Source organism: Neolamprologus multifasciatus, chromosome 18 (genome assembly GCF_963576455.1).
Source record: "Neolamprologus multifasciatus chromosome 18, fNeoMul1.2, whole genome shotgun sequence".
NCBI classification, from domain to species: Eukaryota; Metazoa; Chordata; class Actinopteri; order Cichliformes; family Cichlidae; genus Neolamprologus; species Neolamprologus multifasciatus.
This window is the reverse complement of record NC_140456.1, coordinates 33,509,827-33,527,661: the sequence shown is the minus strand read 5'-3', so window position 1 is coordinate 33,527,661 and position 17,835 is coordinate 33,509,827. Positions and strand designations below refer to the sequence as shown.

Below are 17,835 nucleotides of genomic sequence, written 5' to 3'. Positions count from 1 at the left end.
TTTAAGTGTTTTGTTTTTTGTTTTACGCCATCTTGCTTGTCAGACATCACTTTGGATGCACAGGTTTCTGACTGGTATAGCAAACTTAACCAGTTTTCAGGTAAATGACAATAGTTACTTAACAACATTCACCCCAAGTCAGTGATAATTTCACAGCGGTCAAATTGGCTGAAAACTTTTTTTTTTTTCTCCAGAATTGGAATTCACACTTAATGCAATCATTAAATGTTAGGGTTAATTGGAAATTACTTTTAACACCAATTTATTAATTGGCACTTTAAACTTAACAAACCTAGTTACCCTCATTTGATTTCACCAATTTTCCCAATTCTCAGTGGGGCCAAGCAAGGATGTCCTCCTCCTCTTTGCTTTGTTCATGGAGCCACTAGCAACAGTAAGATCAAAAGTATTTAAAAAGTCACTACAGAAAACAAAACTACTGAGACCTTTGTATAAAGATCTCCTTTATACAAAGATAAGGGCATGAACCCTGATCCAGCTGTTCATAGACATTTTACGTAGAAACAAGGTAACAGGAGTGTAGCAGACTTTTAAGTAGATTTTTTTTTTTTTTTTGATATTCTTTAAAGACACCTTGCACTCCTCTGGTTCTTGGTCACCCCTGGTTATTGTTATTATTTGTTATTATTAATACCTGGCCCATCAGGTATTAAAGCCATAAAGCCTTTGAATGAAAACAAACGCTGTTGTGACAGTGATGTACAGTCTTGTTGGTATATGTATGATTTCTATACATTTTACATCAGAAAAACTTTGTAAGCTTCAGATAATTATTTATTAAAAGCAAGACATTTTAAATGAGAATAAGAAAAAGTATTTCTTTGTGCCCCCCTCTCCCTGTTAATACCCTACCTGGCCCCCCTGGCAAAACTTTGCTAGATCCGCCCCTGCACAGTTACCAGCTGTCAGCTACTTAAAAAAGGATCCTGGTGTTATTTGTCAGAAACAGTTCATAACTTCAACTCATTTATGTCACCTAAAAGGTAAACCTGTTTCTCCATCACCTGTTCAGCTCTGATGATTCCGTAAGGACATCTCCTTGTTTCATCTTCATGTTTCCCTCTCACCACATATCCAAACCGACATCATGACCAGCAGCTTTACAGCTGTGGCTCCAGCAAACATCAGCTAATACTGTTGTTCAGCCGCTGGTTTCCTCTTTCTGGCGTAAAGTGAGCAATAAACAAACAAGAGAGAAGGACTCGTGACAGAAAAGCCGATCAGCTGATCATTGATCAGTTTCATGATTGAAATAGCAGCAAGAAGAGGCAGTCGCTCCATATATCGGTTGTTAAGCTTAATGTGGGAATGCTTTACAGACATTCAGAGATGAACTTACACACTTGCTTTACTTCTCTCTGGGAAAACTTCCTCGGAGATGAAATGCCGGATACACAGTGGGGCCATTGTAAGTTCATGGGAGACGTTAAGCAGGTAGTGGGGCTCCTTCTGCTTATCAGGGATGTAAATCTCTAGGTGACAGCGAAGCAGAAAATAAGTCATAGTTCTCTGTCTCTGAAGAGAAGGTTTCCAGGATGAGCTGAGCTGAAGGTATAGACTCACGTGATGTGTTGTGGAATTTTCTTTGTTTGAAAGTGTCTGTGTGTGTATAGCAGATGTGAGGGAGGCGGCCATCGTCAGAGATCACCCTGGAGTTTGGCTACAGTGTTTCTCTCCACGTTGCAATGCGTTTATTAAATTCACTTCAAATATTGCTCAGGAAGTGTGTGTGCCGGTTATTTTAAAACATCCATGATAAGCAGCACACGGAGAGGTTGGAGGTAGTGCTGGGGAGGCTGCATAAAGGTAAAGCAGGCCAAGTGTGCCTTCTTCCAGCAGGAGGTGTGTTACCTAGGACATGTATTTCATGCATCAGTAGTCATGCTATTTAAACCGGTGAAGTATTGATCTGGGGGACCCCAGCACCCCTGCACAGGAAGTGTGGATCAGCTCTCTGTCTAACTAATCTGAATCTTTGATCATGTGGGTCTTACCAATAGCCAATACAGGGCTTAGATGGAGCTGATGGGTGAAGGGATTAACCCAGTACTAACTGCCTCAAAGCCCCCAGGTGTCCACCCTGCCTTCCCTGGTAAATATTAGGGGTGCAACGATACACAAAATTCACGGTTCGGTTCAATACTTTGGTGTCACGGTTCGATATTTTTTCGATGCAAAAAAATGTTCATGCCTTTTTAATTTGTCATTTATTAAAATTATAAATATATATTTTAACTCAAAAGTACAGTTTTTAAATTTAATGTTGCTGAAACAACAAAATAATAATAAATAAATCTATCTGATGGAGAAATCACTCATCTTTGGAAAAGAGAGTTTATTACAGAGAAATGTCTCTTTCAAAATAAAAGCTCTACTATACGCTTCTTCTGGGCTATATTCTCAGCAGCATATTAAACATATCAGGTCCCCATAAGGAGAATCATGTGCTAACGGCTGTCTAAATGACTCGGCTAAAGTTTGTAGCATGCCTGCTTGTTGTTTTTGTCTGCTTCCACTTGTCTTTGCACTAGGATGATGTCGGAGTAAATGTGCAGTCATATTCGTTGTGTTCCCACTAGTGCTGTCAGCGTTAATCTGAAACGACGTTAACGCCACAACACGGCAAATCTCCGTTAACGAGCTACCGCGGATCAGCCCGTGCCTGGGGCTGGACGGCCAACACGTTAACGAGCTAACTGCGCTAACGCACTAGTTCCCACCAATGTAATTGAGCATTGCGTGGCACATCCAACATGCTGTTTTACTTTTGTCCATGACGCGCTTACCTTCAGGGTCATACGTCACATGAAAACCAAAAGACCAAACGGCAGATCTGAATGAGGGTCGGGGAGGTTCAGTTTGCCATGTTGCAACGAGAGCTTAGCTTCTGTCTGGCTAGCTTGCGCTATGCTCAGTGAATCTGCGTTCGACTACTCCGCCTAGGCTGCACTGTCGAGCGCAGATCCACCGAGCGCTCAACACAGACAGCATCGTCAGAAGGAAAGTTGATAAAATAAATTAAAAATTTTGTATTGTTCGATACATATGCGTACCGAACCGAAAGCACTGTACCGAACGGTTCAATATCGATACGAGTATCGTTGCACCCCTAATATATATATATATATATATATATAAAAACAACAACACAGGAACTTTCATTAGACTTGCAGGCCTGGTCCTACCAGCCACACTCGTTAACAGCAGGTCCCCAACTAGTAGGTCAGTGCTCTTGAACTATAACTGGGCTTAGCTTAGTGGCTTGCAAAACTAAGCCTTAAGGGTCTGTTACTTTTAAAGGCTGGGGTAATGTGTGAGAGCTATTTGTACTAATGTAGATTAATACTCAGATTTCTACCTTTCCTTTTTCACAAAGGGCAGAAAAAGGGAATGTCCACAATTGAGACTTTTTAATTGCATGTTTTATTAAATGAATTTAGCAGGAGCAAAGGAAAGCAGAATCAAATAATGATAAAAAGAGAATCAAATCACTTATGTTTATTCAATTAACCTACTCTGAGCTAATGCTCGCTTTGTTCTGATCTTTGTGAGGTGAAAGGTTGGAGAGAGAACCCCAAGCCTGAGGATGTGCTTATCTGTTCCATGCTTAGTGGAAATCCTCTTGATTTTATAATCTAACAAAACAAAAGCATAGAAAAAGCGGAGCAATACAAAACCAATTTAAAAGTTGGGGCAGTGGTACATCCCTCTGTGAATTTCTGAGATCCAATCTTCTGTACTGCTCATCTCACAGAAGACAAAGGGAAGAACAACTTATCTCTTCTGCACAACACTTTTATACCCAGTCATCCTTTCTCCTCCCTTTCTTGCTGTATGTTACATCTTATGAGGTGACATCTGGTCTCACCCACGGTGACATCCAATCAACGTTAACATTTAATCACCCAACGTCCAGCCACACCTTATCATCCTTTCACTAACGTTAACACATACTTGATTTAACAGTTAAAGTTTGAAATCTTTAACTTCAAAATCAATTTATTACATTTTCTTCTTTTCTGTGTTATTCTTAACATAGAAAGCTGCACTGCATATGAACACTCAGTCACATATGAATACGCTTACATTAATTATGCAATCTTGATTTATCGTTAGCTCATTCTCACATGAACATTCATTTAAACATAACTGCTTTTAATTCACATATATAGGAAAACATTTTCTCTTCAAACGCTGTTTGTCAATCACAAAATAATGCAATTTCTTTTGATAAGCCGTTCATAGCCAGACGTTCTTTTGCTGCTCAGTGCTTCTCACTCACTCCTCCCATCCTTCTTGTCCACACACACAGTTACAACACTTAATACCCTTTCTCTTTTTCAGAATTATGTATAATGATGGGTTGGCAACACAGACAGAGACTAATCTGTCTGTTGAAACCGAATCACATCTATGCATACAAAATCCACAAATTAGAAACGTTTTCATTACTCAACTCATTTCTCATTAATGGTAAATGGACTGGTTGTTATATAACGCTTTTCTAATCGAAGCGCTTCATACAACACAAGCACTTCCTCTAAGCTCTTAAGTGCTCTATCTAACATTCATACGCATTCACAGCCCGTTCTCACTCCCGAGGCGTAACATGCCGACGTTTTGTCACGTCCCGCGGCGTTCCTGAGGAACGCGAAAGGAGACCTTCGGCGTTCTTATGGTACGCGGCGGGTTATGGCCGAAATCCAGTGCAATGACGCTCCCGCGGTAATAGACGTTCCAGCCCTGTATTCCAGCCCTAAACCTAACCTTATCCCTAGCCCTAACCATAACCTTTTTCCTGAGCTTAACCATGACTTTAATGATGTTAAATAGCGTGTTTCTAAGCGATTTGAAGAAAAAGAGCGAACATGTGTAGATTGAGTCCATACGGTTCTCATATTTCCTCATTTTTCCGAGGTCGTCATTTAGGAACGTGGTGGGTAGCCGAAAACGTAATATGTTGACGATTTGTCACCTAGCGTAAAATGTGATGCTTTGGGAGTGAGAACGTGTTGGCATTCACACTCCGATGGATGCATCAGAAAACAACAAGTATCTTGCCCAATGATATTTGGCATGCAAACTGGAACCTGGGATCAAACCACCGACCTTCTGGTTAGTGGCTGACCTGCTCTGCCACCTGAGTTACAGCCATATATCAGACTTATATTTTAATTCATGTCTTTGATTAAGAAGAAAGATGATTTATTTAAGATAACAAAACCACATGTAGATAGACTATTCTTATGCACTCTGTATAATTTTGAATATAAATGTCAAGTCCTGAATGTTGTCTTTTTACGCTGTCTCAGATGTAATGAGAGGTAAGCCAGGGGACTTCCTCTCTCGACAGAACACATCTTCCACAATTATTTCTTACACATCATAACAATACATAAAAAATGTTGAGAACAATGAAGATCATTTGATCATTTGGTTATTTCAGATGGTTTCTGAAAGTTAAAGGGCTTGTTGATTAGACAAAAAAATCCATAGCAGAAAATGACAATAACAGTCAATACTTATTAAATCTGTGGAAAGTTGGAATATAAATCAAGAAAGTTTCCTTAAGCTTCTACACTATCGTCAGGCTTTACTTCAATGCATATTATGTAGGCTAATGGAAAACTAAAATTACTTTATGCTTGTATAAATATCAAAAACCTGTTAAACATCTTAAAGGTCAGCACCCAGCTGGCAAATCTCATCCAGCAGAAAGTCGATGTCCTCTTGTTGAGTGGCAGGATTGGAAAACACACACCTGAAGAAATTGACTTTGGTTCCCAACGGCTGATAGCCAATCAGAACAGAGCCCTTTTCCATCATCCTGCCTTTGATCCGAGGAGCAACCTGCAGAGGAATATATTAAAGATCATCATTGGTAGTATGAACACATGAAGAAACAGACAGAAGAGGTCCCAGATGCAGACTAAAAAGACACAGGAAGTAACATGACACAAATATCTAACACAAAGACGACAATACAACCGCCTAATGCTAACAGTCACTAACAATAATAGCCTTACTTTTAAAAGGTACCAAAGCTAACTAAGAAACCTAAGGATAAAAATAAGAAAATAATCAAAGAAATAAACCAAGAAATATCTACTACAACAATAACACAAAGCTTAACCAGAACTTAACCACTGTAATGATGTGCACTGACCTGATGGAGTCGTCTATCTCTGTCAGGTCCAGGTGGCAAGCTTCTCAGACTGGGAGGGATGTACCAGAAACACACATTACTGTGCTCTGGCTGTTTGAAGGAGGAAAAGGGACAGACCATGTTTGTTCATTTCAATAGACGAGAAACCAAAGAGCTAAATAAAGTAAAGAGAAAAAGAGAAGAAAAAAACAAACAAATAATATCTAACTAGTTAGATACTAGTTAAACTAGTTAAAGGTAAAAGATAAATGGTAAATGGACTTGTTCTTATATAGCGCTTTTCTACTCTGTCTGAGCACTCAAAGCGCTTTATACAACTAATTCATTCACCCAATCACACCCATTCACAAAAGCACTTTTTTCTGACCTAAGTGCTAAGTAGTCTACCATTCATACACATTCACACTCCGATGGATGCATCGGAGAGCAACGCGGGGTTAGTATCTAAAAGAAACAAACCAAAACATGTATGTCCTACAACAGTTCCTGGTTACATGTAGGTTAGACCTGGTTCAGGTTCAGATGGGTTGTCACTTTGCTTATTACACATTTGATCTAACAATCTGTGCTGCTGCGTGCTAGGTGTGCTTAATGTTTATGTTTTGTTGTTATCACCGTTCAGCTAACGAGCCAACAGTTTGTCACTTCTGAAATATTTCTTGCACAATTTTCTTTAAATTCTTTTTAATTTTAGTTTGATAAATTTCTTTATTTACGGTACAAATTTAAAGCACACTGCACTAGTTTTCATAAGGTGATTAGCAAAAGCAATATTAAAGAGGTGTTTCTGGTTGGTCAATTATCCATCCCCCATCCGGTGGTAATGTTTGCAGTTACATGTTTGCGGCACACTGAGCAACATTTTGTTGACAGGTTTAAATGTCTGTATTTTGTTATAATTGCTAGAATCCCAATGCACACTCACACTTGTTGATATGAGTCTTTTTTGTTTGTTTTTTATTTTTAACACATCTTGAACATTAAGCAATACAGTGGTCCCCCGTTTATCGCGGGAGTTACGTTCTAAAAAATAACCCGTGATAGGTGAAATCAACTTTATTTTATGTTTTTTTTGTTTTGTTTTTTTACAATTATTATAGATGTTTTAAGGCTGTAAAAGTCCTCACTACAAACAGAGTGACACTGCTAGCGATCGAAGATTTATGTAAATTTGACAAGCTGAACGCATTCTGTATTGTACAGGATACACGGCACGAGATTGATTGACAATCTATAGCCAATCAGGAAGCAGAACATGATGCACTGCAAAAACAAACAAACAAACAAACAAACAAACAAACAAAAGCTAGAAAAAGTTGCATTTCCTGCAAAAATGCAGTGTGAATGCCGTGTAGTGGAATCTGAAAACAGCAGAAGAAGGAGAACTATCTGCTAAAAACACTATGTAGAAGCTGAACTCTGCTGAAAACTCCTTTATTTGAAAGACTACACTGAAGAGTGTCAAGAAAGCAGGGAAGATGTGCAGCCAGAGCCACAGGTAGGATTTTAATCTGCACTATCTGGTCTTAAGGCGGCTGCTCATCTCACTGAGCCAAATTGGTTCTCAGGTGACTGAAAAGAGATGAAACTGAAAATTGTCCTGAAAAGAGGTGAAGATGCTGAAAATTCTGTGGAAAAGGGCAGAAGAGGCTGAGATTTGTGCTGATAACAGATGAAGAAACTGAAAATTCTGCTGAAAAGAGGTGGGAAATTTTTAACTTTCTGATGAAAATAGATGAAGAAACTGAAAATTCTGCTGAAAACAGGCCAACAAGCTAAAAATTCTGCTGAAAAGACATGAATCAGCAGTTCAAAAAAGTGGCATAAAAACCTTAATATCTCAAAAAGTATGAAAGTTATCAGCACCAAAAGATATAACACTCTTCAGCAGAAAGAGCAGAACAGTTTAAAGTTTGAATGGTGAAAATCAGCTGAGAACTGAGGGAGTAGTTAACCAGCAAAGGTCGGAGCAACTAGAATAATAACTAGAAAAAGTTGCATTTCCTGCGAAAATGCAGTGTGAATGCCTTGTACTGGAATATGCTGAAAACAACAGAAAAAACAGAATTATCTGCTGAAATGAGATTTAGAAGCTGAAGTACTTGCTGAAGATGGCTGTGTGTGAAAGGGTACACTGTGCAGTGTCAATAAAGCAGAGTACATGCAAGTACGGAAGATGTGCAGCAAATGTCACATGTTAGATTCGAACCTGTGCCACCAGATCTCACAGCGGCTGCTCTTCCCATTGAGCCAAACCAGTTCTGGTCTCAAACAAACATATGATGAAAGAAAAAATGTTCACTGTGCAGAAGAAGCTAAATGGTGCTGAAAAGACCTTAAAATGCTGAACGTTCAGCAAAAACAAAGATAAGGAACCTGAAAATTGTGCTGAAAAGAGGTGAAAATTCTGAAAATTGTACTGAAAAGAAGTGAATCAGCAGAATTTGTGCTGAAAAGAGGTATAGAAGCTGCGACTGTGACTTGGCATATCAAAGAATCAATATTTCTGGAAAAATATCTGTAAAGAGCACACTCACTTTGTTTTTGAAGACTAGTTCAAATTCTGTCCTTTTCTGCAGCTGATCATAGAGATACTCAGCATTCTCCAGACATTTGTTGACTTGAGATCCAAAGCCGTCTGAGCCCTCACATATTAAATAGTGGACATAGTGAGAGAGACGAATAGTTATTGTTAAAATGACATAAAGACATCTTATAACCTGGTTTTGTTTAGGGAGGAAATTGAAACCATTTGCAAAAAACAAATTACTACAAAAAATAATTCATGATATTCCATTATATTTCAATAATTTTACTCTTGTTTACTAAATGTTTGATATGCTAATACTTAAAGGTTAGGCTTAGGTAAAGGTCAGAACGTCATTTATACAGAAAGGTTATGTTACTGACACTATCGCACACACACCCACACCAACATTGCAGTTTTAGTTGTACTTTAAAATATACCTTTGCCTTCCACATCAGCCAGAGTTTGAACACATCAACGTGTCGGCCACACTGGATGCTTTTATCTCCAGTGTCATAGCTCACATCGTATGGTTTGTCCGTCTGAAAAAGGTACTGGGCCCCCAACTTATTACACTCCTGTAAGAGACCCTGAAGATGAAAGAGGCAGAAATCATTCATACAAGCTAAAGCGGAAACTACACAGATGGGCCACTACATCCTGACTGCCTGCCTGCCTACCAGAAGGTCTCAGCTCTGAGCTATGTTTCCTATAAATTGCATTTGCATACAGTTAGACTGCATTCATCACATTTTTTGTTTGAATAGGCAACTGGCATTCGCCTGCACAAGGCCTTTGTCTGGTTTATGGGGCGATCGTGGCTCAAGAGTTGGGAGTTCGCCTTGTACTCGGAAGATTGCCGGTTCGAGCCCCGGCTCGGACAGTCTCGGTCGTTGTGTCCTTGGGCAAGACACTTCACCTACTGCCTACTGGTGGTGGTCAGAGGGCCCGGTGGCACCAGTGTCCGGCAGCCTCGCCTCTGTCAGTGCGCCCCAGGGTGGCTGTGGCTACAATGTAGCTGCCATCACCAGTGTATGGATGACTGGATGTGTAAAGTGCTTTGGGGTACTTAGGGACTAGTAAATACAGGCCATTTACCATTTTTAGCACTAGTGCCAGCTTTGTCTTGGACACTAGTCATTTGTCCAGGCAGCTAGTAACACTAATTATCACTGCTACCTGTTTTTCAGAGGTGTTATTGCTTGCTTGAATTTAATTTCTTTAGATGGCCATGAAATCAAAATATATTGGTACATCTCCTGGCCTTTGCTCGGTGAGTTAGAATCTTGACTACCAATTTGAGGTGTGATATATTGTTGTTACTGTTAAATATTTAAGGTTATTGTATTTGTGTAAATAAAAAAATACAGTTTGTGATAGCTTTTGTTTGCATTTTCTATTTAGAGTTATGGGTATGGGTATGTTTGTAAACACCGTTTAATTAATAAATAAACTGTAATTTGGGGAGCTGACCATTATTAGCTAGCTGGCTAAAATAACATATATGGAGATATAGAATAGAATGGAAACATTTTCAATAAAAAGGGAGAGTGACAGACTGTAGGGTAAAGTTGTTATTAGTTACAATATGCTATTTACTACAGTAGTTAACAAAAAACTAAAAATTGTATAAAACACCACAAACATACCTATTTCTTAATGTTCTAACAACATTTTATAGCAATTAACCAAACCGTCTCGGACAAACTGAAGCCCACACATCTGCTTCATTAAAGTGGTAAACATACAGACTGACAATAGCAGTCTTGACTCCAGATTAAAGCAAATCTCTTACTCTTTTCTTGACCAGTATGGCAGAGCACTGCAGAGGGACACCCATCATCTTGTGTGGATTCCATGTCACTGAACATGCTCTGAAAATGAAGCAAAAAACAAACACAAAAGAAAACTAAAACATGTGGCACATAGTTGTGGTAGATATAAAAAAAACCTCACAAGGGTAGTAATTTTTAGTATTTATACTTCAATGTGTATGGTTCATATTAGTCGTTTTTATTTTTCCTCTCCGTCATGTCTGTTCCCATGTACTATGCAGCAGGTGGAGGTGTGCGTTCGTGATCAGGACTTAGTGGCCCAACCAACCTGAGGTGTAATCCAAGCAGGTTAAACTAACAACTGGTTTTCTGTTCCAGAAAAATGGTTAACTCAACCAGTAAATGAGGTAATGTAAAGCAGTTTCAGTGAATCTACCCAGGTACCAGTAACTCGAGGCTAAGCTGACTGTCATTTCATTCCATCATCCAATCCAGATCTGTTCTGGATCCATTTAGAAAGGCTTGTTTGTCTCATACCCATGGTAAGTGAGCTCCACTGATGATGGCTTTCTTTCTGTATTCGCACATGTGCTCTGCATGGACAAACTCATTGAACTAATTCAATGAGTTGACTGAGTTCTGATCAGGTCTTCTGGAACAGAAAACTCAGAGTTGCCGATCTATGAGTTAATCAACTTAGAGTTGCGAATGTCTCTTGGAATAGGCCTCTACTCAAGGTTGTTGTTACTGTAATTTGATGTTGTTTTTGTTTGTTTGTTGTTGTTTTTTCTTCTGAGATCTTTTCTCCACAGCTGCAACTGCCCAAAAATAATTGACTAGTTCTCTTCAATTACAAACTGTGTGTAAACCATCTTGGTACTTGTGAGACTTAACCAGAGGTGTGCGCATCAGAGCAGATGCCACTGGATAAAACAGAAAAATATATAGGAATTTTTCTTGGCCTGGTCTTTTTATAGCATATAGCTCCCTTGAAAATCAACATATGGACGTTACCTGTGCAAAGATTAATGCTGCTGCGGTGAAGCAATCTGGTATTGAATAGCAAAAATTAGGCTTTCTTGTCAGAGGAAACAGTGGCCAAAAATACTACACAACGGTAGACTGGTGTGTAATAAGCAAACAAAAAAGGCAGAATAATGGGTCTACCTTACAATAGAGAGAGAAAATAAAGATTTTTTGTAAACTGGTATCGAAGTACACTTCCTGCACGGAGATTCTGACGTTTCTATGGATACCACACATGTCTATATTTAAATAACAGATTTGGTGGTACAGCCAATTAAACCAGATGCTCTCCCTTTCACCCCCGGCCCCGGGAGGCATTGGAAAAGATGTGTTTGCTTAAATTTGACCTTCGAATGTTGTGGTAAGATTGCACTGTTGTGTCAGTGGATACATGTGAAAAACATATGAAGAAGATCTTGCAATAGGATGTAAATTGTCACAAGCTTGTTGAATCTGCTAATATTTTTTTCATTTTGAAGTTTGACATTAGATACACAACATTACCTTTACCAGTAAATTTCTTTTCTCAGTTTGTGCAATGCACACACACTGAGTTTACCTTCAATGAAATTTTGGGAGGGCCTCAAAGTGATGAACACAGATGGCTTTCCCATCTGGCAGGACATTTAATAAATGAGGGGTTTCATTGTGTGCTATATAATAAAAAAAATGATGCACTTCAAACGTTCTGTACTAACACGATGCAATATTCAATCATATAGAAACATAAATGCTTCCTGTGGTCAAGCTGGATGGTGGGTATGTTATTTTCTTTTCAGTTCAACTAATCATTATGTTCAGTGTCATTTGAAACCTTGCTTTGCTTTATTGTTGAGCTGGCTCTCAAATTGCTTGTTGGCTCTTAATAGTGCTGTTCCAGTGGAAATATGCTGTATGAACTAACTGGGAATATTTGGATAGTTACCGTTCAATGCCCTCCAATTTCATTCTGTGTCTGTCTGACATCAGCAGGCCTCCACCCCAAGCTGCCTGGAGGGACAGAATCAAAGAACACAGGCACTTTAGATAGACCATCTATGTTTCTACAAATGTGCTTCTACAATTTATTACACACCCCTTAAAACTTGACTATTTAGATTTGGGAGCAGGAAGAGTAAATTACTGGACTGTGGACTACCAAATATTAGGTCCTTGTTAGTAAATGATCAACATATTGATTCAGTCTTCCTTACAAAATTGGTTATGGCAAGATGAATATGAATGTTTTATCAGATAAATGTTGTTGTGAATTGGCGCTATGTAAATAAAATTTAATTAAACTGCCTCAAAAAGTACTTTAAATGTTATAAGTAGCAGTAATTTGAAAACTTGCACAACATCAAATTTGTTTGCATGATGCTAGTGGTGTGCACACAACACTCGGCAATGTGTACTTCCTGATTTTAGTCAAAGGAGCTTGCAAAGAAAAGCGTCTGGACTTCTTTAAGTTGCTTGAAGACGTTTCACCTCTCATCCAAGAAGCTTCTTCAGTTCTAAGGTCAAATGGTGGAGAGTCCCAGATTTAAACCTAGTGGGAGTTTCCCCCCCACAGAGGGACAAAAGGACCCCCTGATGATCCTCTAATTTGACCTTAGAACTGAAGAAGCTTCTCGGATGAGAGGTGAAACATCTTCAAGCAACTTAAAGAAGTCCAGATGCTTTTCTCTCCAAGCTCCTTTGACTACGATGACCTGGATGACTGAGAACCTTCACAGACATATCTTCCTGATTTTAGATTTCAGATACTCTTTTCTCAAACACACAAAACGGCAAATAAAACTGTTGCATGAAAGACCCATCTCAAATGTAATAATATACAATTATGCACACAATGTGTATGTGACAAATAAAAAAATAAATAAATTTGAATTTGATTTGAGAGAGACTGGTTTGAGTGTATATTGTATTACTCCTGAAGTAATACTCCTCTATTTACATAGTCCAACCATGATACTGAAGACAAAAAGCAAGTATGCGCACTGTAATCCATTTGATTTTAGGAAAACATTTTGGTGTAGGTCAAAGGTTACACTGTAAATAATGTCCTCTGTGTGAAAGCAGGGAGAAACTCACATCAACGTGCATCCAGAGTGTGTGTGTGTGGCAGATGTCTGCAATGGCATTAAGGGGATCAAAGGCTCCATACACAGTAGTTCCTGCTGTGGCGTTCACATAGAAAGGAACCAAACCCTAGAGAGAGGCAGGCATTTGTACTGACAAGGATTGTTTTTACTGACGTGTTTTTTAAAAAACCTTTCATTCATACCTTTTCTTTAGCTGTGGCAATGGAAGTCTCAAGTGCTGCAGGAATAATTTTCCCTCTTAAACAAAAAGTGTATACAAGTTCAGTAAATAGAAATGTGCTATTCCCTTTCAATCTATAACACATGAAAATCAAATCTGTTTATGCCAAATATATGCAATATATTGTAATATAGTGTATTATGTAATATAATGTAAGACACATCACTATAAAAATATTTTTATTGTCTTTTGTTTTTTAATATCTATGAAACATAATATCAAATATCTTCTCCTATTGGAACAATTTTAGCAAAACATATAAATGAACACAGACAAACTGGGACAGGTGAGCAAACATGTTTGATTAGGCCAGGTTAATGTCAGGTGTGGTTAGCATGCACCTTACTCACCTTTCATCACATTTCACCACAACCACATTCTCAGTGCCTATGCCCAGCACAGCTGCAGATTTCTTTATTGAATAATGACTCTGAACAGAAGGAGAGACAGCCTTTCATCTGTATTTGTCTCACTACAATATCAAGAAAAAGACTCAACCCTTTGATTCAACTGAAAGAAGTGCTCATAGTGATTCCGTTAAGGCATTTGCAGGTGCTCGTTTATATTTACAAAACAAAAACAGCCAACCATAAACAGCACAGTGCAAAGGTTTTGAGCCAGTGCCACCCTTCATTTCTTTTTCATTGGCCTAGTTATGTATTTTCACTTTGCTTCCAAAGAACCAAACTTTCCTGAAACTCTTATAAGAGCTCATCTTGAGCAGCTCAGCTTTCTGAGAGTCTTTCAAAGTTTTAGTTAGTTCATCACACCACTCGATGCTGGTATATGTACCATTCAAGCCCAAACAGGGCACCTAGTTCAGCAGATGAACCAAGAAGCCACCTTCTTGACAGCCAGTATGCATGTTTAACAGTAACAGTAACAGCATATCTGGAAACACACAATGGGAAGACTATCAGTGATGAGCAGGCTTCCCAATAACCCTGATCTTATTTTTGAAGCAGTTTGGGATCATCTTGACAGAGAACAGAACAAAAGACGGAGAACATTAAAAGTAGACCTTTGAATGGATTTCTGAAGACTACTTAAAGACATCTGAGGAATGCCTTCCTGTTCAGGCTGTGCTGAAGAATAAATGTACTCATACAAAATAGTGATATTCATTTTTATTTTAGAATTGTAGAAACTCTGGTTTTTCTTATATCATTTTACATATATATTAGGGGTGCAACGATACACAAAATTCACGGTTCGGTTCGGTTCGATACTTTGGTGTCACGGTTCGATATTTTTTCGATACAAAAAAAATGTTCATGCCTTTTTAATTTGTCATTTATTAAAATTATAAATATATATTTTAACTCAAAAGTACAGTTTTTAAATTTAATGTTGCTGAAACAACAAAGTACTAAAAAAATAAATCTATCTGATGGAGAAATCACTCATCTTTGGAAAAGAGAGTTTATTACAGAGAAATGGCTCTTTCCAAAATAAAAGCTCTACTATACACTTCTTCTGGGCTATATTCTCAGCAGCATATTAAACATATCAGGTCCCCATAAGGAGAATCATGTGCTAACGGCTGTCTAAATGACTCGGGTAAAGTTTGTAGCATGCGTGCTTGTTGTTTTTGTCTGCTTCCACTTGTCTTTGCACTAGGATGATGTCGGAGTAAATGTGCAGTCATATTCGTTGTGTTCCCACTAGTGCTGTCAGCGTTAATCTCGTTGAAATGACGTTAACGCCACAACACGGCAAATCTCCGTTAACGAGCTACCGCGGATCGCCCCGTGCGTGGGGCTGGACGGCCAACACGTTAACGAGCAAACTGCGCTAACGCGCTAACTGCGCTAACACACTAGTTCCCACCCATGTAATTGAGCATTGCGTGGCACATCCGACACACTGTTTTACTTTAGTCCATGACGCGCTTACCTTCAGGGTCATACGTCACATGAAAACCAAAATAGTTCCAAACGCCAGATCTGAATGAGGGTGGGGGAGGTTCAATTTGCCATGTTGCAACAAGAGCTTAGCTTCTGTCTCGCTAGCTTGCCCTGCGCTCAGTGGATCTGCGTTCGACTACTCCGCCTAGGCTGCACTGTCGAGCGCAGATCCCCTGAGCGGTCAACACAGACAGTCAGAAGGAAAGTTGATAAAATAAATTTAAAAATTTGTATTGTTCGATACATATGCGTATGTATCGAATCCGAACCGAAAGCACTGTATCGAACGGTTCAATATCGATACGAGTATCGTTGCACCCCTAATATATATTTCCCTTTATGTTTGCACATGCTTCACTGAACCTATTTCCAACTTTCCTAGCAAAATACAAAGAAATGGGGGGTGGGTTGAAACTTGGATTGTAATTGGACTGAAGTACTGTAACTTTTTTGGAGGTTCTATTAAACGCAAACACGAACATCAGACATGTTAGACCAGAAACAATGCAAGAAGTCAAAATGATGTCACTTTCATGTGGGCCTGCAGGGCTTACGCCCATAGATTGAAAGAGTGTGCGAGTTATGATTACATGTTCTGACGTGAACATGGCCAGCCGAGGCAGAGCTCCCATCCCTCTGGTCTTCACCTCTGGGTAGAAGTGATACCTGGCCAAGAGGATGCTGTACAGATTGGATATCGTGCCTCCTACAGAAAATGAATGCAAGTAGAAAGTTAGTCCATTGTATACCTTTCTTTAACTACTGATACTCTAAACTGCATATATTGTACCACCATTGTGGCAGTGTAGTTTTGGAGTCACAAAGTCAGCACAGAAAGAAGGCTCAAATACATGGGTGGGTGGTAAAAAAACAAAACAAAAAAACATAAAACCACTGGACTTTGACAGCCTGTCATTTATTTCTTCCTTTTAATCAAAATGTTAATTTAAATTAACATTCTATAGCCTTCAATGTATGTGTATTACTACTGTAATAACAGAAAATCTAATTTCATTTTATTTAGACTTAAATCAAATTTAGGGTTAGTGCTAATTAGCAATCATAATGAATATGTCCTATAATCTCAACCAGATTTTTACCCAAACCATTTCCATCCCTTTATTAGAACAGAAATGTCTCATCATGCAATAACAGTAATCAGTCAAATCAATTTTGTATTGATTTGTAAAGAGTGTAAATCATGGTGTGCATGCATTTTGACAAAATCCATGGCAGTAAAAATTCCCCTTAGTGCATAAAATGACTATAACATATAAAAAAATAGCTTTATTATTCATAGAGGTCAAAGGTTCAGGTTTTTTCTTTAATTAGTCAGTTATCCATATCTAAAGGTGTTTACTTTTAACTTCTTGAAGCAGATTTTTGTCATATCTTTTTTTACCTGGACAGAAGAGTCCGTCACCCTCATCATCAGCCCACCCCACAATGCTTCGCATTTTCTTCAGCAGAGCCTCCTCAATGAGGAGGAAAACAGGCGAAACTTCATATGTGAACCTGGTAAAGAAATGTACATTCTAGGATTACATAGAAATGTAATTCTATTACAAATAAAGCCTGTAAAACAAGCAGCATCTCCCAGCCAGTTTTAACCAGTTAGATAGCTGCACATTCTCATATAAAACTCTGTGAACTCTGCTAACTGGTTTGCAGCCTGTGGTTTTCTGAACATGATAATATTTAATCATTCTATGTCTGCTTTAATAAATAATAATTGAAGAAAGAAGTGTTTTACTGGTGATTCGTCAAGGTGGATACACGAATACAACAGCACCCTGACTGCCATCATAAAGAAATCCTTGGATTGTCAGAGCCTACGCTGGTGCAGTGGGTCCTGGGTTCCTCATGGTGCACAACAATGCCTCATATGCCTTCTGTGGCAAGAGTATGCATTTTCAAAGTGTTCATCCGTGTTTTTGGACTATACATACATTAGTATGTAAGTTTACACCAGGGGTCGGCAACCCTAGGCACGCGTGCCACAGTTGGCACGCGAAGGGTTAACTGATGGCACGACCATAGCTGGACTGGCCATCGCGCATACCGGGCATTTGTTCGATGGCCCGGTGACTTTTTTTGTCTTTGTAACAG

The 17,835-nt window shown here is 38.9% G+C and overlaps 1 protein-coding gene across 2 annotated transcripts in view; it reads right to left on the bottom strand.

The window, feature by feature from the left end:
- Positions 1-4,648: 4,648 nt before the first annotated feature.
- The window catches only part of gad3 (glutamate decarboxylase 3), a 30,479-nt gene continuing 17,292 nt past the window's right edge, over positions 4,649-17,835 (bottom strand). For both annotated transcript variants that reach the window (XM_085141420.1, XM_085141419.1), the window contains 11 exons: positions 17,129-17,241; positions 16,317-16,432; positions 14,170-14,249; positions 13,782-13,836; positions 13,589-13,705; positions 12,441-12,505; positions 10,510-10,588; positions 9,155-9,304; positions 8,725-8,832; positions 6,188-6,277; positions 4,649-5,871 (listed from right to left, as the gene is read on the bottom strand). In XM_085141420.1, the coding sequence (XP_084997546.1) occupies positions 5,698-5,871; positions 6,188-6,277; positions 8,725-8,832; positions 9,155-9,304; positions 10,510-10,588; positions 12,441-12,505; positions 13,589-13,705; positions 13,782-13,836; positions 14,170-14,249; positions 16,317-16,432; positions 17,129-17,241 (1,147 nt within the window). In that variant the 3' untranslated portion in view covers positions 4,649-5,697. The remainder of the gene's footprint in view (positions 5,872-6,187; positions 6,278-8,724; positions 8,833-9,154; positions 9,305-10,509; positions 10,589-12,440; positions 12,506-13,588; positions 13,706-13,781; positions 13,837-14,169; positions 14,250-16,316; positions 16,433-17,128; positions 17,242-17,835) is intronic.